Below are 21823 nucleotides of genomic sequence, written 5' to 3'. Positions count from 1 at the left end.
CCTCTTATAGTCTGCATATTCTACTTAACCAGTTAAAATATTCTGCTTTTAGTGAGGATGACACTGTTTTTACAGTGATATTACAGAAGAAATATTGCATTTAATAATGGTAATGATTTCAAACTTACATAACTCATTCTACCTAAAAGCATCCAGAAAGTGTTTCACATGAAAAAAGAAACTATAAACATCACTAAAATGATTACCTCTTTTTAGTGAAGATTGTGATTGTAATATTCCCATTTACTGCAGAAAACTATTGCTATATTTTAAGAGGTATTTTTGAGTAGTTCTGTGAAATTTTTTATTTTTTTTAATGATTGGATTATGTAATAAACATACCAGAATACTCAGGAGATTTTGTTCTGCAAAATGATTTACTTTCTAATCATAAGAATCTCTCTCATTTCTTCTTTCATCTGTTTTTGCGTCATTCTCAGTGGTGGAAGTTTACATTGTTCTTAAAACTAGCAAGCCTAGAAAAGAGAGCACTGAACTCTGACTTAGCAGCCCCTATGTCTGGGGAAGGTACTTGGATTGTCTAGCCTCGGACACACTTCCAGGAAAGCATGGCCACATAGTTCCCAACAGAATCAAGAGGAAGGTAGCTTCCAAAAAGTTAAAGAGAAAAGGGATTGTGGTGTACTTTTCAATAACATATTCCTCATGTTATTTGTGTAATTAACGATGTTTTCAGTTCAGTTCAGTTCAGTCGTTCAGTCATGTCCAACTCTTTGCAACCTGATGAACCACAGCACGCCAGGCCCTCCTGTCCATCAGCAACTCCTGGAGTTTACCCAAACTCATGTCCCTTGTGAAGAAGGAAATGGCAACCCACTTCAGTACTCTTGCCTAGAGAATTCTGTGGACAGAGGAACTTGGTGGGCTGCAGTCCATGGGGTCGCACAGAATCGGGCATGACTGAAGTGACTTAGCACACATGCATACATTGGAGAAGGAAATGGCAACCCACTCCAGTATTCTTGGCTGGAGAATCCCAGGGAAAGAGGAGCCGGGTGGGATGCCATCTATGGGGTTGCACAGAGTCGGACACGACTGCAGCGACTTAGCAGCAGCAGCATGTCCGTGAGTCAGTGATACCATCCAACCATCTCATTCTCTGTGACTCCCTTCTCCTCCTGCCCTCAATCTCTCCCAGCATCAGGGTCTTTACAAATGAGTCAGCTCTTCTCATCAGGTGGCCAAAGTATCGGAGTTTGTTTCAGCATCAGTCCTTGCAATGAATATTCAGGACTAATTTCCTTTAGGATGGACTGGTTGGATCTCCTTGCAGTCCAAGGGACTCTCAAGAGTCTTCTCTTAACACTGCAGTTCTAAATCATCAATTCTTTGGCACTCAGCTTTCTTTATAGTCCAACTCTCACATTCATACATGACCGCTGGAAAAACCATAGCCTTAACTAGATGGACCTTTGTTAGCAAAGTAATGTCTCTGCTTTTGAATATGCTATCTAGGTTGGTCATAACTTTCTTTCCAAGGAGTAAGCATCTTTTAATTTCATGGCTGCAATCACCATCTGCAGTGATTTTGGAGCCCCCCAAAAATAAAGTCAGCCACTGTTTTCCACTGTTTCCCCATCGATTTGCCATGAAGTGATAGGACCAGATGCCATGATCTTAGTTTTCTGAATGCTGAGTTTTAAGCCAACTTTTTCACTCTCCTCTTTCACCTTCATCAAGAGGCTCTTTAGTTCCTCTTCACTTTCTGCTATAAGGGTGGTGTCATCTGCATATCTGAGGTTATTGATATTTCTCCTGGCAATCTTGATTCCAGCTTGTGCTTCTTCCAGCCCAGCGTTTCTCATAATGTACTCTGCATAGAAGTTAAATAAGCAGGGTGACAGTATACAGCATTGATGTACTCCTTTTCCTGTTTGGAACCAGTCTGTTGTTCCATGTCCAGTTCTAACTGTTGCTTCCTGACCTGCATACAGGTTTCTCAAGAGGCAGGTCAGATGGTCTGGTATTCCCATCTCTTTCAGAATTTTCCAGTTTATTGTGATCCACACAGTCAAAGGCTTTGGCATAGTGAATAAAGCAGAAATAGATGTGAACTCTCTTGCTTTTTTGATGATGTTGGCAATTTGATCTCTGGTTTCTCTAGCAATGTTTTAGCAAATAGCAAAATTAAAATACTTTGCAAAAAATTATCATTTTTTCTTAAATAGTACTGCACTTATCAAAGACTTAGATTCATGTTTTTGTCTTCCTTTAGGCTCTCATCTCTGCTCATTTCTAATGAGATTTCACATTTAGCAACCACTACATAATGGGAAGTAAATTGTGATTAATGCCCAGCCTAAACTGATAATCCAGGAGGATTTTACATCTTACATTAAATAACATTCTTCCTCGGTTTGAGCTGAAAATGACAGAAGACCACAAAGCGGTACTTTCTCAGTCTCCTTTATCATCCTTGACTAAAGTCACAGACATATCACAGCAAAGCAACCCTGAAGACACCTTCAATGGGGATACCATTCAGTCAACTTACAAAGATATTTCAAAGGGCTTACCAAGGTAAGAAGCAGCAACTTAAACTTTTATTACTTATTATTTCAGCAGCTTATACAATTCTGATGGGGATAAAAGTGCTTTAAAGGGTTAGCTCTTTTATGTAAATTCTCTGTATATAGTAAAGACTGTATTGATAAAAATTTGGAGATGTGATGGGCTGCCAAGATTGTTGCCTAGGCTTCTAGGTTAGAAGCCATCCATTTGCTTGTTTGTTTTTCTATTTTATGGGAATGAAAAAGATAGATGATGCAATAAACATAAAATTATTCCTAGAGCCTGACTTGGACAGGTAGGATAGCGATGATAACAGTAATGGCAAGGCAGGCAGTATTTGCTATTTGCCAGTCACCATGCTCGGAGAAGGCAATGGCAACCCGCTTCAGTACTCTTCCTGGAGAGTCCCAGGGACTGAGGAGCCTGGTGGGCTGCCATCTATGGGGTCACACACAGTTGGACACGACTGAAGCGACACAGCAGCACCAGCAGTCACCATGCTAAGTGCTTAACCTGTGTTATATTTATTTAGTTCTCAAAACAACTTTGAGAGGAATGTAAGGCAGACAGTATTTTAGTCATCTCCATTTTATATATGAGGAAACAAAGACCTAGAGAGGTTAATTAATATCACACAGCTGGTAGGTAAAGAAAGTGTGTTAGTTGCTCAGTCCTGTCTGATTCTTTGCAACCCCATGGACTGTAGCCTGCCAGGCTGCTCTGTTCATGGGATTCTCCAGGCAGGAATACTGGAGTGGGTTGCCATTTCCTTCTCCAGGGGGTCTTCCTGACCCAGGGATTGGACCCAGGTCTCCCTCATTGCAGGCAGATTCTTTAGAGTCTGAGCCACCAGGGTAAGTAGAGAAGGTAGTTTGAACCCAGATAGCTCTAACTCCACAGATAAAACTCTTAACTACAATACTCTACCACACTTCACAGAAATATAAAGCAGAGGAGACAGAGATATTTTTCCTGTGTTTTTTTTTCTCAATTAGAAAGTGAAAGAACAGAGACTTTCCTGGTAGTCCAGTGGCTAAGACCCCATGCTCCCAGTGCAGAGGGTTTGAGTTCAGTCCCTGGTCAGGGAACTCGATCCCACTTGCTGCAATGTAGAAAAGAAAGGTCCCACCATAAATAAGACCTGGTGCAGCCAAATAAATAAATATTAAAAAAATAAAAAAGAAAGTGAAAGAACAAAAACGTATCTGTCAGGTATTGATAAACTGTTGTCTGGCTAAATGTGATGCCATAGTTTTTATATTTAAAAGGAAATATAGATTATAAAACTATTGAAGAAAGTATTCTTAAATTAGGGATTGTGTTAGTCTCCTTAGATATGATATCTCCTATTTATGTCTTTGAAGAGTTTGATTTTCTTTTTAATCACTAAGTTTTTAGGTGAAAGTGAAATATAGATTTTCAGCTAACCTTTGTTTTGCCTTATTCCTCTAAGTTATGAGTGCATGTTAGCAATGTATGAGATCACTGATGCAGTGTGCTAGCTACATGGCTAGATGGTTTTTAGAAAATCATTACCCAGTGGTTATATTGTAGAGACATAGGTTTCTCACGATAGTGTTCCTCCCAATAAGACAATGGAAAAAAAAATTCTAAATAGGATTTTTAAGTAGTCCTTTATACAATTGCCAATGCTAATGTGTGTTTGCACATTTAAAAATTGCCTTTAGAATTTATTTTTACCAAGTTCCCTTTCCAAAATAGTAATAGGTTTACTTTTTATTCTGTCTTTTGTGATATCTTTTATAGAACTTGTAATTTTATTTATTCAGTTTCTTTCTATTCTTTATCTGAGTCTCTAAATTTTGTTTTATTTGCCCTTTTTATTTTGATATGCCAGTCTTTGTTTTTCATATTACACTTTTCCTACCACCTTTTTTTAATAGTTTGTTCCATTGTACTTCTATTTCTTTGTCTGGATCCTAACTTCTTTTCTGTCACCATTGTCTGTTACCATCAACTTTGAATATGATATACCTAGAAGTAACCCTCTTCTTGACAATTGAATAGAAAATCAAAGACAATGCCCAGGGGCCCTTTACTTTTATGAAAAAGAAAATGATCAATTTCAACCTGAAGGGTCAAGTTCATAAAGGCTAATGGTAATCTAAGATCCATTGGCAGTTATATGATTATCAGAGAGGCAGTTTTCTCTATGAGTAAAGATGTTTCCCCCCAATTGAGGTTAAAACTTCTCTTGTCTCATCCTTTTTTCCCTTGCCACCTTTATTCCACCATATTTTTGATCTTTTATGAGAAATAATTATTAAAGTATAGTCAATTTGTTGTTCCTTTGCTTATATAACAGAGACTGTGCTTTTCTTCACTATTTAACACATTGTATGTTTTTACAATACCTGGCCACATTAAATCCATTCCTTGTAACCATGCAGTGATGAATCACATTATTCTTATGTTATTATCTGGGTATTAGTTTACTTTTTACTACATTTACCTTATCCTTCTTTTCTCTCTTTCTTGTGTTCTTACAATGGTTTGCCTCTGTCACTCTATGTTATATTTGTTTGTAACAAAGGAAAAACTGCTGTGTCAGGAGCCTTTCCCCCCAAAAGAAAACTAATCATCAATAGTGTGAGTCAAATATATCATGCCCAAGAAGGACTGATCCTCCCATTTTATGACTTGGCCCCAAAAGTTCAGATGACTGGAGAAGTCTACCTTCATTCTTGTGGTTGCTTCAAGGGAAGCAAATGATGGGGACCTTTTTCTCCCCAGCTGTAGTCTGATGCATTCCCAGGTGACCTGGTACAGGGTACCAACCTTTGAAGCATGAAGCAGAATCAATTATTTATTGGTAATAGGTACCTAGGGGCAGTTCTGCTTTATTTGTGGAAGGTGTCTCTGAATGCTAAAAGTGGACAATCTCCAAATTAAAATTGCATTTTTGAAAAGATTTTCTTATGTAGACCATTTTTAAAGTCTTCATTGAATTAGTTTATGGTATTGCTTCTGTTTTATGTCTTGCTGTTTTGGCTGTGAGGCTTGTGGGATCTTAACTCCCCAACCAAGGATTTAACCTGCACCTCCCGCATTGGAAAGTGAAGTCTTAAAAACTGGACTGCCAGGGAAGTCCCAAAATTGTATATCGCAAAACGAACAGAATGGTCTACACAATTAATATCTCTTTCTATCCCACATATATTTTAGTAAATTTTAGCTGATGCTCATCTAAGAATGTAATTTCATGATTTTTATAACAGAATGTTGTAGTGTTGTTTTTTTTTAATCCTGCTTGCAGCTGAGTGTAATATCAACTCTTTTAGTTCCCCAGAGGACAAATTATTGTTAGTATATTATATTGGGACTTAAATCAGTTTTATAAGTGAATTGCCAACAACTTCTTATTATAGATTATCTGGTTGCTGATTCACAGACAAATCTTGCTTTCGAGGAGACTAATAGTGCTTAATCTAGTCACTCACTTTTTTATGTCATTTTAGTTATCTTGGCTATTTTGTTTGTTTGTTTGTTTGTTTAATTTTTATTTTTACTTTATTTTACTTTACAATACTGTATTGGTTTTGCCATACATTGACATGAATCCACCATGGGTGTACATGCGTTCCCAAACATGAACCCCCCTCCCACCTCCCTCCCCATAACATCTCTCTGGGTCATCCCCGTGCACCTATCTTGGCTATTTTGAATTGGAATGAGTCTTAGGCTCTTTTTGAAATATAAGTATTTGGTTATGTCACCTTTTCTAGGGACAGCAAAGCACCAGCAAGGCAACACCTCCACTGTTTTCAACCTCCATTGCCCAACAAATTACACTTTTCCTAATTCAAAACTTTTGTCCGATTTTTCCTTAAAATCTTAAAAAAAAAACCTCTGCAGATTCGAACATTAATATATTGGTGGTGGTGGTGGTTTAGTCGCTAAGTCATGTCTGACTCTTGAGACCCCATAGACTGTAGCCCACCACACTCCTCTGTCCATGGGATTCTCCTGGCAAGAATACTGGAGTGGGTTGCCATCTCCTTTTCCAGGGGATCTTCCCAACCTAGGAATCAAACCCAGGTCTCCGGCATTGCAGGCAAAGTCTTTACTGACTGAGCTATACTTTAAAAATGCTAAAAGACTATATCATTTCTTTTTAAAAATTTGTATTTCCTCTGGAAAATCCTTATATTTCTATAATCTCCCCCAATTTTAGATTTAAGATATACTTTATTTTTATTCCTTTGTACTTCTGCACAAGCAGAACTAATATTCATTTTTTCTTTGAGTGGGATAATTTATGCCCTGATCCTGTACTCAGATGAGTCCTTTACAAATTGTATAAATTGTTTTTCTTTTTTACATTTCCTTCTACAAAAGCAAAGAAAGTTCAATTTAACAAACATTGAATATCTCCTTTAGGATATATGTGTAATTTGAACATAATACATTAGTTATTATTCAGTAATTGAGCTACAAATAAAAATTGAGCTTATTATATTATAAAATAATTGAAAATTGCTCTGCAGTCAAGGTATCTTTACCAATATTTCTAGGTCAAACTAGAATTATATTTTCTTCTGGTATTCAAAATAAAATTTGGCGGAAATTATTCACATTTATTATTGCCACTTCTATTATTCACTTTCCATGATGTTTAAATTACATTTTACCTAGTAATTGTAGAAAGCTGTTTATGTCTTTAGAGGTTATTTGTGTCGTCAACTGGGGGAAAGGTAGAATGACAAGTAATGAAATCTTTGTGCTTTGTGTACTCCAGATTTTGTACAAGTTTCCATGCACCAAACATTTGTGGGGTTATTTCTTTTATCTGTTGCATCCAGTATTTTAAGTTGGTGATTTCTTATTAAATGTACTTAAGGTCATTTTCCTTTATGTTTACATTTTCTTATTTGTATTTATTCTAATTAGAGAGTTTAATTATGGTTAAAATGATAATAGGAGATAGGATAAAGACAAGTTTTACAAATGACAATATTAAGGAAAAAAAAACCATAACTCTTCAGGAAGGTTTAAATGCCATAGAAATATAAAGCGAGAAATATATGCTTGTCAAATATACAGTATAAATAAATAATTTAGATGAAAATGGTTGACTACATTTAACAAAGAGACTACCAAATAATGAGGGGCTAAAGAGTGGTTGTTAGATTTGATGTACTTCATTGTACATTGCAAGTAATTGCTATCCATAAAAATTCTATGGCTTCTGTATAAGAAAAAGAGACATTTTGACAGGCAACACTGGTATGAAGCGACAGCAAGCACAAATCCTTAGCAACTGTCATTATCCTGCTGTTGAATTCACATCCAAACTGTGTGATAACTTAGACCTGCATGCTTGTTATTGAGCCATGATCTGTCAAAGTAGCCACACTTCCTACTTATGAACAGAATTAATAGCCACATGCAGATTTCTGCCATAGAAATCTAAACTCACCAAGGACACTTTGTGTTTCAAAATCAGGGGAAAACCTCCATGTCATTTGATGCTTATGCTGAAATTTCTGGTGAAGTGTTCTTGATAAAATAAAAGTCACATTTTAAAGAGAATACCTTATTAGTTTATATTTTGGCCCATCATAAAACATTCAAAATCAATAGATTTTGAATAAAGCTAAAAGTGAAGCAAATGTGATTAGAAAGTTCATTGTATAAGTTAGGCTACTATTAGCAGAGTAATGGGAAATTCAGCTGAAAGTGACTTTAAAACTGGACAGTCACTTTCTCATGTAACAGAAACTTCAGAAACAGGGCCAGTTCTAGGGTTTGTTCAGTGCTTCAGCAGGAGTATCAAAGAACCTGACCCTTTATACCTTTCCCTGCACCAGGGGAGAGATATTGCATCCTCACAATACTGGCTAGATCCTTGGGTCTGAATCCTCTTACTGGGAAGGCTCATCATATGCTCACCAGATGCTCACTAGACAATTTCTGACTAAAGAGGATAGGTATTTGATTATTTATATCTCTTTTTTATTAGTGCAAAAACCTTTCTCCAGAACGCTTCTCCTCATTTCTCATTGGCCAAAATTGGATCACAGGCTGCTTAAGTAACCCATCATTCAAGGGAAATGGTATTAGCATTACTGGTGACAGACCATTGAATATTTACTCACTGCAGCTATCAGGGGATGCCTTCCATGGACACATAAAGAGGGTGACTATTCAAACATAACTGAGGCTTTTCATCGAAGGAAAAATGGAGAAAGGACCCTTAGTAATCAGTGTTACATAACATAGTTTTGACTTTTGGCTTTATTATATTTTCCTTTTTAAACTGTATATATTTCTTATCAATGGAACTTTTGTGATACATTTTTTCATGATGTCATAATTATCAAAGAATAACTCTTGCATATCAGTCATTAGTTGAGTTCCAGTGACAGTAAAGAGATAAAGTTCTTACCCTTGCAGAATGGGATATGAAATCATCTAAAATCACATAATAAATCACAAAGTAAAGATATCAGTATGCAAAAAGTATATCAATTCTTGCACAGGACCTGGCAGAATGATTTGAAATAAGGAATGACTAAGATCTATTGGGGTTAATCCCTCACATATGTCCTATCAGCTTGTACAGATTAGTTGAGATTTTTCCCTATATCCTAACCCCTGAACTTCTTCATCTTAATAACCAAGACTTTTCCTTCACAGTACTAATCAGTCAGTTATTGTAAATTTATGTGCATGACTATGTATGACATTTCTCTTTTCCACTAGACAATTATTGTTATTATGGAAGGGGTTTTAGAAAATGTAAACACTGAGTTCAATTAATATTTATTAAATACTTACTGACTGAGGAACTTCCCTGGTGGTCCAGTGGCTAAGACTCCACGTTCCCAATTCAGGGGGCCTGAGTTTGATTCCTGGTCAGAGAACTAGATCGCATGTACTGCAACTAAGAGTTCAGATGCTACAACTAAAGATACCACATGTTGCAATGAACATCAAAGATCCCATGTGCTGCAACCAAGACCCAGTGCAGCCAGATAAATAAATAAGTATTTTTAAAAATACTAACTGAAAGATATACAATACTGAGTATAGATCAGCTGAGTGAATACCACTGGCAAAAAGGCATACATGTAAGAACTGTGGAAGGCAATGTGCTGCAGTCATAGCTGAGATATTGTAGGGATATTACAGGGGAGCAGTGGGCTTCCCCGATGGCTCAGATGGTAAGGAATCCGCCTGCTAAGCAGGAGACACGGGTTAGATCCCTGGGTTGGGAAGATCCCCTGGAGAAGAAATGGCAACCTACTCTAGTATTCTTATCTGGGAAATCCCATGGACAGAGGAGCCAGGCAGGTCACAAAAGAGTCAGACACGGCTTAGCAACTAAACAACAGCAGCAGCAAGCATGATGTTATTAGAAATTTTCTTCAAGTTGCTATAAAAAAAAACCCACTAAGATTCACTGATGCTATTAAAATAGAGGAAATGAGAAGGAATATTGCTCTTGCCAAAATTAGAATCCTACCATTAAGTGTTATCTGGTCTATTTATCTGCTTTTTCTCGACTCCTCCTTGGGCATATTTTGTTGTACTTTTAGACCTCACATCTTTACTTAGTTGTTGCTTTGTGAAACAAAAGTTGTAAATTAGATTTAATGGAAACCACAGAGAGTAAAGCATAATTAAATATTTGTGGTTTAGCTGGTAAAGAATCAGCCTGCAATGTGGGAGACCTGGGTTCAGATCCCTGGTTAGGAAGATCCCCTGGAGAAGGGAATGACTACCCACTCCAGTATTCTGTCCTGGAGAATTCCGTGGACTGTATATGTATAGTCCATGGGGTCGCAAAGAGTTGGACACAACTGAGCAACTTTCACTGAGACATTAAGAAGGCTGTCAGTTTCACAGTGTTTAAGATCCGTCCCTAATGATCTTTTTGACTGTAATAGAAAGCCTTTATGTATAGTATTATACTGTTTCAGAAAAGAATGAAAGCTTAGTTAATTTATTAATGTGCCTACCAGCTTTGTAGTTCTGTGATTTATCATATCTATTATATCATATGTAGAAATTGTGTAAAAGATTCAATAACCTAAAGTTTTTAACCAATAGTTTTTATCCATACTGTTAAATTTTGACGTTTTTACTAATCTTACTATAAGCAAACATAGCATTCTTAAATATTTACATACTTTGCATACATATAGACTTACAAAGGCTTCCCAGGTAGCTCATTGGTTAAGAATCTGCCTGCCAGTAAAGGAGCTGCAGGACACTTGGGTTTGATCCCTGGGTCAGCAGGATTATCTGGAGTAGGAAATGACAACCCACTCCAGTATTCTTGCCTGGAAAATATCATGGACTGAGGAGCCTGGCAGGCTACAGTCCATGGGATCACAAAGAGTGGAACATGACTGAGTGACTAAGCATACATGCAGACTTATAAAACTGCATTTATTTATTTATTATGACCAAATTTCTAAAGAATCATTCAAATTGTTAAAAGAAATAATCTTTTTCCAATAACTGACGTTAAACTAACTCAGAAATGATGTAGTCGATGTTGTTAATGGAAACATACCAGGATATTGGGATTCCCTGGTGGCTCAGTGGTAAAGAATCTGCCTGCCAATGCAGGAGACACAAGAGAGGAGGGTTCCATCCTGGGACAGGAAGATCCCCTGGAGGAGGGTATACCAACCCACTCCAGTATTTTTGCCTGGAAAATCCCATGGACAGAGGAGCCTGGCAGGCTACAGTCCATGGATCGCAGAGTCAGTCCTGACTGAGCACACACGTACATAAAATATCGGGATTCTGATCCAAATGAATGCCTCCCCCATGTAAATGTCTACTTTAGTATTAGTCGCTCAGTCGTGTCCGACTCTTTGCGACCCCATGAACTGTAGCCCCCCAGGCTCCTCTGTCCATGGAATTCTCCAGGCAAGAAAACTGGAGTGGGTTGCCATTCCCTTCTCCAGGGGATCTTCCCAACTCAGGGATCGATCCCTGGTCTCCCGCACTGCAGGCAGATTCTTTACCAGCTGAGCCGTCTGGGAAGCCTCCAACTAGAAAACAGAAAATGTCTACTTTAGGAAGTAGTAATTTATTCTAATGACAATGCCACTTCTCAAAGCACTTTTTTAAGTTCCTCTTTGGATTTGCCATCAGAAACAGTGGTAAATTCTTTTAAATAATCTCAGTTTTTAATGATGACAAAATTTAATCTTAAATAGTTGCATTTTAATCTTCTGGAAAAGGAAATTGGAGAAGGCAATGGCACCCCACTCCAGTACTCTTGCCTGGAAAACCCCATGGACAGAGGAGCCTTGATGGGCTGCAGTCCATGAAGTCGTGAACAGTCGGACATGACTGAGCAACTTCACTTTCACTTTTCACTTTCATGCATTGGAGAAGGAAATGGCAACCCACTCCAGTATTCTTGCCTAGAGAATCCCAAGGGTGGGGGAGCCTGGTGGGCTGTCGTCTATGGGGTCACACAGAGTCGGACACGACTGAAGTGACTTAGCGGGAAAAGAAAATATCTGGATCTAAATGTGGTGTAAAAATTGGGTAATCAAAACTGCATAATTGTATAGCTAGTGTGTTACACAGGAATTTAATATGGGTCCCCAAGATTCCCACCCACTGGTAAATATGCCTGGTGTAATTCCCTCCTCTTGAGTGTGGTTAGGATTGTGACTATGACAGGATGTCACTCCTACGAATATGTTACATTGTATGGCAAAGATTTTTTCAGAGGTAGTTAGGGTATACAGCCAGTTGTCTTTGAATTAATCAAATGGGAGATTATCCTTAGTGGGCCTAACTTAATCAGATCTACTCTTAAATGAGAGTTAAGAGATCAGAGACAGAAAAGAAAGATGAATTCCTCTGGCTTCAAAGAAGATGATAGTAACTATGAGTTTTTTTAGCTGTAAGGAACTGAATTCTGGCAAAACCTGAATGAATTTGGAGGAAGATCCTGAGCATCAGATAAGACTGCAGCCCCAGCTGACACCTTCATTTCAGCCTATGAGATCCTGAGCACAGGTTCCTGCTAAGCTTTGCCCAGACTTCTGACGCATGGAAAGAAGCTGTGCTATGATAAATAAGTGTTGTTTTAAGCCAGTTGTTGCATAGCAGTAGAAAACTAATATAGACAGATAGATAGGTATAAAGATAGATACAGAGGTAGTCCTTAAGAAGGTGTATTCTTAAGTAGTGTGATTGATACCTTGTGTCAGTCTAATGTAGTAGATTTTAGAATTCAGGCTGGAAAAAGTGCTCTGTATCAGAGGTAAAAATTATTTTTACCACTGATGAAAGAGTAAATAATACAATGATGAATTGGAATACTTGACAGAAATTGAAGTCTAGCATTTTAGATGGTAGGAAAGGATAAATGAGATTTAGTGATTCCAGCTATCAAACCTACCAGGGCACATGTATAGGAAGAAAGTACATTTTTATTCAGGGAGGTGGCATAGAAGTCCTATTGAAGAAAAAGCTTCTTGAAATATGTGTATGTATGAATTACCTACAGATACAATGAAAGATTCACAGTAGAGACATATCATAGACTTAGGACAAGATAATAATCCTGACACAGAAAGTTGAAAAAGAAGATCTGGTTATAAAATGAGCCTATGTTCTAGAATGTGGTAGGAAGCCTCTACAGTAAATTAAGATAAAAATGAGGTTATTATCTTTTGATAAAGGTTATTTTTTCTTTTTTTTTGGATAAAGGTTATTTTTTCATTTCATAAAACAACTATTTCAAAAATCCAAATGGAATTCCTAGTGGGAATTTTCTAGTTGGGAAAAAAGAAAGTCTAAGAAAACTGTGATACAATTTATCAAATTTTATAAAAGATAGCTAACAAGTGTAGATCTTATCAAAATGTGTATCTTAAAAGAAATAAGATATAGATCTTCATAGAAATTATAATATAAAATTATGTAATAATAAGAATCACAGTACAAGATGCAAAGCCTCAAACTCATGCAGGCAGAATTTTGACGTTAAGTTCCCTACATAAAACCAGGAGCCGTGAAAGATAGATGCACCTATCCATGAAAAATGGAATTAAAAATTATTGATGACCAGCATGAGGAAGCAGCAGTAAATGGATGTGATACGTTCTAAGGTTCTTGCATTGTCTGGAGGATAATATGTGCTCAGCCGCTCAGTCGTATCCAGCTCTTTGCGGTCCCATGGACTCTAGTCTTTCATTACTCTAGTAATTTAAATTGTGTGATACATTTTAGTGAGTGCTTTTTCAGTCAATCAACTTGATAGTGTCCCTGCTCTTCTCACTCAGTACAGGCCATGTAAGTCCCTGCTGATTATGTTTTCCTCTTTTGGGAGGCCCCTGATACCCATCTTACTCTAATCTCCTGTGTACCTTATTATCCTGCTGTCCTAGTTCCGGGGCCACTGATGGGTCCTTTCTCATCCACAGGTTTTCCAATGGCTTATGAAGTTGCCCAGCTTGAGAGTTCTACCCAACAGGGGTAGTGATGAAATTAAACTTTTGGGGGAATTGAATGTATCATACAGAGTCTGCAGAAAGTCGTGTAGTATAGAAATGAGACCTATAGAGGATATTAGCAGAAATCATGAGGAATGAGGAGGAGGATAGAGATAGGTTAGGCAACAAGAGGGCCTTCCCAGATGGTGCTAGTGATAAAGAACCTGCCTGCCAATACAGGAGACATAAGAGATGCTGCTTCGATCCCTGAATCAGGAAGATCCCCTGGAGGAGGGCATGGCAACCCACTCCAGTATTCTTGCCTGGAAAATCTTATGGACAGAGGAACCTGGTGGGCTACAGTCCATAGGGTCACACAGAGTCAAACACGACTATGCACGCACTAAGCTCATAAGATGAGGCAATAAGATGTAGAGGAAGCAGACACTGAAGGAGAGATGAGGTTGCTGCTGCTGCTGCTGCTGCTGCTGCTAAGTCGCCTCAGTCGTGTCCGACTCTGTGCAACCCCATAGACGGCAGCCCAATAGGCTCCACCATCCCTGGGATTCTCCAGGCAAGAACACTGGAGTGGGTTGCCATTTCCTTCTCCAATGCATGAAAGGAAAAGGAAAAGTGCAGTCACTTAGTCTTGTCCGACTCTTAGTGACCCCATGGACTACAGCCTACCAGGCTCCACCATCCATGGGATTTTCCAGGCGAGAGTACTGGAGTGGGGTGCCATTGCCTTCTCCAAGAAATGAGGTTACTGAGTCAAAAAACAGTCTAGAGTTGGTCTTAAGTCACTGGTATGTCCTGGCGTGCAGTGAATGGTCTTCTCTCTGTGCTCTACTGGAGTGGTTTTACCTCCTTAACTTTTTTGTATCGTGCTGTAAGTTCTGTCACCCAAACCCCAAATGCCTCGCAAGCTGGAAGATCCTAAACCCCACATTTCCAGCATTAATTTAACAAACCATGTGTGTGAGTTTAATTCCCATGTGGGATGAGTTAGCCTTGCCAAGTTGTGTGGTCATCCTCACACACTAGGAAACACATAGTTATTTTAAGAAAGAAGTGTTCCATAGTGTTTAAGAACTAGTGCAAATCTGTCATCAATGTTGATAAAATTAAGCTGAAGACTAAAGGCGGTGTACCAATAGTGACTTTTTAACATGAAAAACTACCTTCCTCCTCCTTTTGTATATAAATTGCTAGAGAAAAGTAAATGATAGATACATATATGGTAGAACCATAAAAATTCTTTTTACCATTTGCCAAGTAACTCATCTGGAGAAGGAAATGGCAACCCACTCCAGTATTCTTGCTTGAAGAATCCCATGGACAGGAGCCTGGCAGGCTATAGTCCAGAGGGCCGCAACAGTGGTACATGACTTAGCAACTAAACCACCACCAAGTAACTCATATACTTTATTGTCCTAAACCTTCCAGAATGATGTAGATTTAGGAGGAATAGGGATGGATAGTTTCCCAAAAGGATACAAATGCTGTTACCAGAACGGGAGGGAAGATATGTGCGTGCATGCTCAGTTACTTCAGTCGTGTCCGACTCTTTGCTACCCCATGGACTGTAGCCCACCAGATTCCTCTGTCCATGGGATTCTCCAGGCAAGAATACTGGAGTGGGTTGCCATTTCCTCCTCCAGGGGATCTTCCCAACCCAGGGATTGAACACAAGTCTCCTGAGTCTCCTCAATTGCAGGTGAATTCTTTACACATAGTAGACAAAAATAGTAGATGACCTGTAAACAACTCAGTTGAACAAAGCAATATATACCTGACAAAATATTACATTCCATTATATTGCTCATATAGCAATCTAAAAAATAGTTGCAATACAGTGTTAATTAAAAAAGGCAAAGTATTATATTAAAAATTTGATGTGGTTGAAGCTTTGGAATATGGAAAAAATAACAACCCTTTGCACTGTGGTGGTGGGATAATGGGTTATTACATAAAATCACTAGTATATTTACAAAAATATTTGACAGTAAACAGAATGCATTCATTAAAAAAGAAAGACACCTCTTTCTGCATTTAAGTAGAGAATCCCTTTTCTTTCTTTACATGAGAATTTGCTTTCCAAGTAACTGTGTATGGACACTGAGAACTGTATCTGAGACCTGCAGATCTTTCCTCCTGGCTATTTACTGCTCTTCCCCCAGGATGAAGAGCTGGGTGACTGCAGCCCTGTTGCTGTTGCTGCAGAAACAAGGCCTCTGTGACATGACTACTGTCTCAGGCCCCCACTCTTCACTGCCATCAATATCTGAGTAGCTCAGGTAGTTTATAGGGTGGTCCCACCTCTGCCAGAGCTGAAGTCCAATGATCCATTCAGGATGCTGTTTGCCACAGTTATAAACCTGGGTGGACCCTCAGGGTGTAGAGAAGGCTACAGTGCTATGCTCAGTCCAGGGCCAATTGTGATAGAAACATGTGATGAAAACAATAGGGACAATAATAAAATACAACTGCCCAGATGCCAGTGTTTGCGCTCCATGGGCCCACCATATCGACTCTCATCCACATGCTTATCCTCTGGCACATGACTACCTTTCATTCCTTTAGAGGAAATAATCAACCATTTTGGGCTTCCCAGGTGGCTCCGTGGTAAAGAATCTGCCTGCGAATGCAGGAGATATGGGTTTGATCCTTGGGTCAGGACGATTCCCTGGAGTAGGAAGTGGCAACCTACTCAAGTATTCTTGCTGGGAAAATTCCATGGACAGGGAAGCCTGGCAGGCTACAGTCCATGGAGTCACAAGAGTGAGACACTACTGAGCAACGGAGCAGGCAATCAACTATTTTACACATTTGTGGACATAAAGAAGACAGGCCAGAAGAAATAATTGTGGCTATAATAATACTTGTGGATGAGAAAAGTTTGGAGAAGGAGCTGTTCATGCTAAGCTTTCCACACTAAGCATACATTATTTTATAATTGTGTGGATGGGGGGCTTATATTATGAATAAGGACTATTGAGGAACTAGCAAATTGAAAAGAATGTGGTTTGTATAAAAATTACCTCAATTATAGTAATACATGAAAGCTAACATCCTCTATGCCTGATCCTCTATCTACACAGCTCAATATTCTCAAATATATTTGTTTCATTTTATCATACCAGCAACTCTACATTTTAGATCTTTCATAGATTTACATGTCATCCCAGGTCAGGTGGTCCTCTGTTCAAGTATTTAGTTCAGCTAAATACTTGACGAACTACAAATATTTGGCCCTACATAAGACCCAAATGTAATGCTAGAGGCTATATTTCAAGATTACCTTTGTTTGCTGAGATGGTAAACAAAATGAAGTTAAGTATGGGAAGAACTTGGTAAGGAGTGAGTATAATATGTTGACCACCGCCCCTCCCCATCCCAGATCTAAACTGTATTTCAGAATTATAGCAACTTGGAAATAAGTTGATGAGCTCTGCTGCTGCTGCTGCTGCTAAGTCGCGTCAGTCGTGTCCGACTCTGTGCGACCCCATAGACGGCAGCCCACCAGGCTCCGCCATCCCTGGGATTCTCCAGGCAAGAGTACTGGAGTGGGTTGCCATTGCCTTCTCCAGTCATTCAAAAATTGTGCATTAAAAACATAAAGCAATAGCGTATATGATCTGATTTAGTCAGCTGAAATAAGTGCAATATCAATTAAAATACTTAAAAAGTAAGCTAAATCGGTCAAAAATGAAACCTAAATTAAGAAACCACAAGAGAGTAGGTTATATACTTACTTTCTATTCTGTTGCTGTCTCTGATGCAACAGTCAATGGTGCTGTGGATGAAGGTGGGTTGTGTCTGGTCTAAATATTGGGGCCTGTGATCTAAGAAAAAGGGGAAAGATGTTCAGTTCTGTCATCCTGATGACCTGAAGCCTTAAAGAATGTGGTCAAAACAGGTTCACTCAAGGGAATGTTGGTGTCTACTCTAAGAAGATCTTTCAGAGGGAAGACATAGCTGTATTTTTATGTCTTCCACAAAAGTCAATTCTAAACTCCTAAGAAGACAATCATAAAATCTGAGTGAATCAGCAGTAAGCTAGTTTAATTCTCTTTGCTCCTAATTGTTAAAGAGAAGTCTCTAAAGCTTAAATACCAGGTAGGGTAACTGACTGTCCTAATTTGACTGAGACAAAGGGAGTTTTCAAAATGTGTGGCTAAAATGCCAAAGCCAGGACAGTCCTGAGCAAACCAGGATGAGTTAGTCACCTATGCCCAGGTCTGCTATAAAGTCTTTACCAACTTTACTCCAACCCACAAAAGTTTGCCTTCAAGGAATTCTTTCTGCACTTAAAGTTAATACACACTCAGAATTCTAAGCAGTTTATTTAACATATATTCTCTCTTTATTAGGGGATAGTTTGCAAGTTCTCTTGAGAGTAGGAGCCACATCTCTTTAATTTTTATAATTTCTTACTATTTAGCAGAGTGCTAGTGTTTAATGAATGAATGGAAGAATTTTAAAATGTTACTCAACACTAATTCAAGCATTACATACTTTTTCTTCTTTAGTTTAAATGATTAAGTTTAATGTTTATGAATGTCTGTTTTATTTTAGGACATCTCAAGTTCAAGTTCTTTCCTAGATTATGTGAGCTACAACTACAGATTATGTGAGCATGGGCAAGTTAATTAGCCTCTCTGAGACACAACTTTTTGAATCTGTAAAGTGCGGATAAAAATGTCACTCACTTCCCAGGGATATAGTAAAGGTTAAGCAAAATACTGGCTAAGCGTGTAGTGTTTTGTCTCGCACATAGCACACAACTAGTTATTATGTGTTAGTTGTTAACAAGTGATTACACATCAATTCACTGTATTCTTTCTCGCGTTGTTTCTTTCAGGGAGTTTATGTCATCCCAGGCAAAAGCAGTTATTAAAACTACTGAAGATTATTTGCAGCCTCAGTTTGGCCCCAACAGACTTTTGCATTCAGCGGCAGTATCAGAAGGGTCAGGACTTCAAGATTGCTCCACACATCAAACAGCATCAGATCATAGCCATGATGAAATATCAGACCCAGATAGCTACAAATCAAACAGTAAAAACAATTCTTGTTTTATATCAGCATCCAAGAGAAACAGACCTGTCAGTGCTCCAGTGGGTCAACTGAGGTAATCAAAGTGGTTCTCTGTTCTTTTTACCTGACTGTTGAAACCTTTTCCTTTGAGCAGAATTTATAATGATTCAGTTGACTATTTCAAACATTAAAATGTAACCCATCTCTAGGGGTTTTGTTTCTGCTTTTGTTTCCTTTTTTCTTTGAAAGCACCTGAGTAGAAGGTTGCTAATTATATTTGTGGGAAAAAAATGAGATATATGTGAGCCTGGATAATATTAACTCTGAAAGGAATAGTTGAAGCAGAATCAGGCTAAGACCATGAATATCTTGGTTTACCAGATATTTGCTTAAAAATAGAAATGCACACTTTTGATATTTAAACAGTATTTGAAATAAAATCAAATGGAAATGAACTTATTATAACAGCATTTTATGTATACATTTTCACACCAAGATTCTTATAATCTGTTAACCTAAGAGTTTATAGATAGAAGAAAATGTTGATAAAAATAAAAATCAAACTAAGATATCTATATTCACATCATTTTCATATATTCAAATAGGTGGATATACTGTGGTTTTAATTTACCTCACGTTTTTACTTTAAAATATTTACTATGCAAATGTGGCATTAGGAATTAACAGGAAAAGTTAGAGAACTCAGGTAAAAGTAGAACATGTTAGTCATTTACCATGTGCTTTTGCTGAGAAAAAAATAAGGATTGAAACTAGTTTTGACTGAAAGCAAACTTAGAAATCTTCTCTTACTGCCCCCAAGCAATTTGAAATGAAAGCAATAAAAGTGACTTCAGAATAAAAACTTTAGTATGATGTATTTGAATTTCAAATCTTTTAAAAAGAAATCAAAGAACTTTAATAAACATGAAAAGTTAAGGGAAATTCTTAGCTGTTTTCTGTTTCATGATGTTAAGACCATATTGCTGTTTTCTGCTTTCTATTAGAATATAGCATATATAATTTTTAAAAGTGAATGTTGTGATGTTTTATAAATAAAATGATTTATTCTGAGATACATGTTTTACATGAACAGTTTTGGCAAACTTATCATGTATTAAATTTTTAAAAATATTTAAGTATATATAGACAATCTTATTCTATAAAAAATTTTTTTTGAGGACTACCTAGGAACAATCACTAGTGCTTATATGTGTTGAAAATATCCGGGATAATATGTACATAAAAATTTTTACTAATTAACATGCACCGATTGTTGTGTTTTTTTTTCTTTAGTGTTGCAGATTTCTCTTCAAAATTTAAGTGGGACCAGAATTGGCACAAATTGTCTCAAAGACACAAACTTCAACCCAGACTGATTAGAGTAACAGCTTACCAAAATGGATCTAGAGCAGTCTTTGCCAAAGTTATTGCACCAACCATTACCTTGGTAACTAGTATACAAGAGTTTTCAGTGCTTTATTTCTTCCCTTATTCTCTTTATATATAGATAGTGAGAAAGATGACATTGTTTAAAATTTTCTTTGTAGTTATCTGAATCTCTAGGTAGCTTATATGTATATACGTAGATTTCACAGGCATTCCATTCATTTTAAATCAATATATAAGTAGTATATCTAATTAAACAAATACAATGACTATATCTTATAGCCTTATTAGAATGATGGAACATTCAAGGACTAGAATTTGAGAATCAACTATTCTGTGTTGGGATTAACCTACTTATATATTTTTAACTGCTGCAAAATACCCTTATTGGTGGAGTTTCTGAGTTACTTAACTTGGCAAGTGGCTCAGTGAGTTTCTGTTTTGATCACTGCACCTTTTTGCTTAGTGGAAATGTGTTACTTTCCTTGTCCTCAGTCGCTTTCCCTTACCTCTTGTTTTTTGTTAGTTGCTGGAGGAGTGCACAGAAAAGCTGAATCTGAACATGGCCGCACGACGAGTGTTCTTGGCAGACGGCACTGAAGCCCTCGAACCTGAAGACATACCCCGTGAAGCAGACGTTTATGTTTCAACGGGAGAGCCCTTTTTAGATCCATTCAAAAAAATTAAAGGTAAAAATGAAAAAAAAAACTTGTATTTCCACACACAGTAAATTGCTTAAGGGGCGCAATTAAAAAATGATTTTCATCCTGTCTTTTTTGCATGGTTTAACAAAACTAATGTTTACGCATTTACAGCTCAGTAAGAGGATAATGTGCTTAATGAAAGAAAAATCCACTGACAGCCACGTTTATTGCCCTTCATTAGCATTGGTGCTTAATTTAATATAGATCTGAATAGACATTAGGGAGCCTGCAGGAGGTTAAATGGTGAAAATATAATAAATTAAATCAGAGATTATTGAATTTACTGTTTAGTTTCTGTGACACTCAACAGACATAATTCGTTAGACTTATTCTCTCAGAAAATAGATCAAAGTTTCAAGTATCATTTATTCATTTATACTCTTGATCTTTTTTCAGATGATATTAACATAATTTTGAAAATGTGACCAGTAATGAACATAATTCTTATATACATGTGATTTTCCTAACAAAATTTTTATAAGATAAATGCCATAGTGTGTCTTTTATATACTTTATGTATATATGTAACATATATATGTTTTATAATAATATTAATTATTTATTTATAATGTGATATGTATAGACATACTTTTGTAACAAAGATCTTTTGGTAGAAAAAGAAAGTTCATTGTTTCTAACATTTCAGAAATGTGGAGATTTTCTAAAAAAAAAAAATTCTTTCTTTAGTGAGAAAGAATATGTTTTAAGAGAGAAATAAAAATG

General features: G+C 37.3%; 1 protein-coding gene across 1 annotated transcript in view; it reads left to right on the top strand.

Annotated features, from left to right (window-relative positions):
- The first annotated feature begins 2389 nt into the window (after nucleotides 1-2389).
- DCDC1 (doublecortin domain containing 1) overlaps nucleotides 2390-21823 on the top strand; it is a 428530-nt gene continuing 409096 nt past the window's right edge. Inside the window, exons 1-4 of the mRNA XM_052652176.1 lie at nucleotides 2390-2541; nucleotides 18835-19104; nucleotides 20304-20457; nucleotides 20923-21085. Coding sequence (XP_052508136.1) covers nucleotides 2390-2541; nucleotides 18835-19104; nucleotides 20304-20457; nucleotides 20923-21085 — 739 coding nt within the window. The remainder of the gene's footprint in view (nucleotides 2542-18834; nucleotides 19105-20303; nucleotides 20458-20922; nucleotides 21086-21823) is intronic.

Source organism: Budorcas taxicolor, chromosome 15 (genome assembly GCF_023091745.1).
Source record: "Budorcas taxicolor isolate Tak-1 chromosome 15, Takin1.1, whole genome shotgun sequence".
Classification (NCBI taxonomy): Eukaryota; Metazoa; Chordata; class Mammalia; order Artiodactyla; family Bovidae; genus Budorcas; species Budorcas taxicolor.
This window is presented reverse-complemented; position numbering and strand designations above follow the sequence as displayed.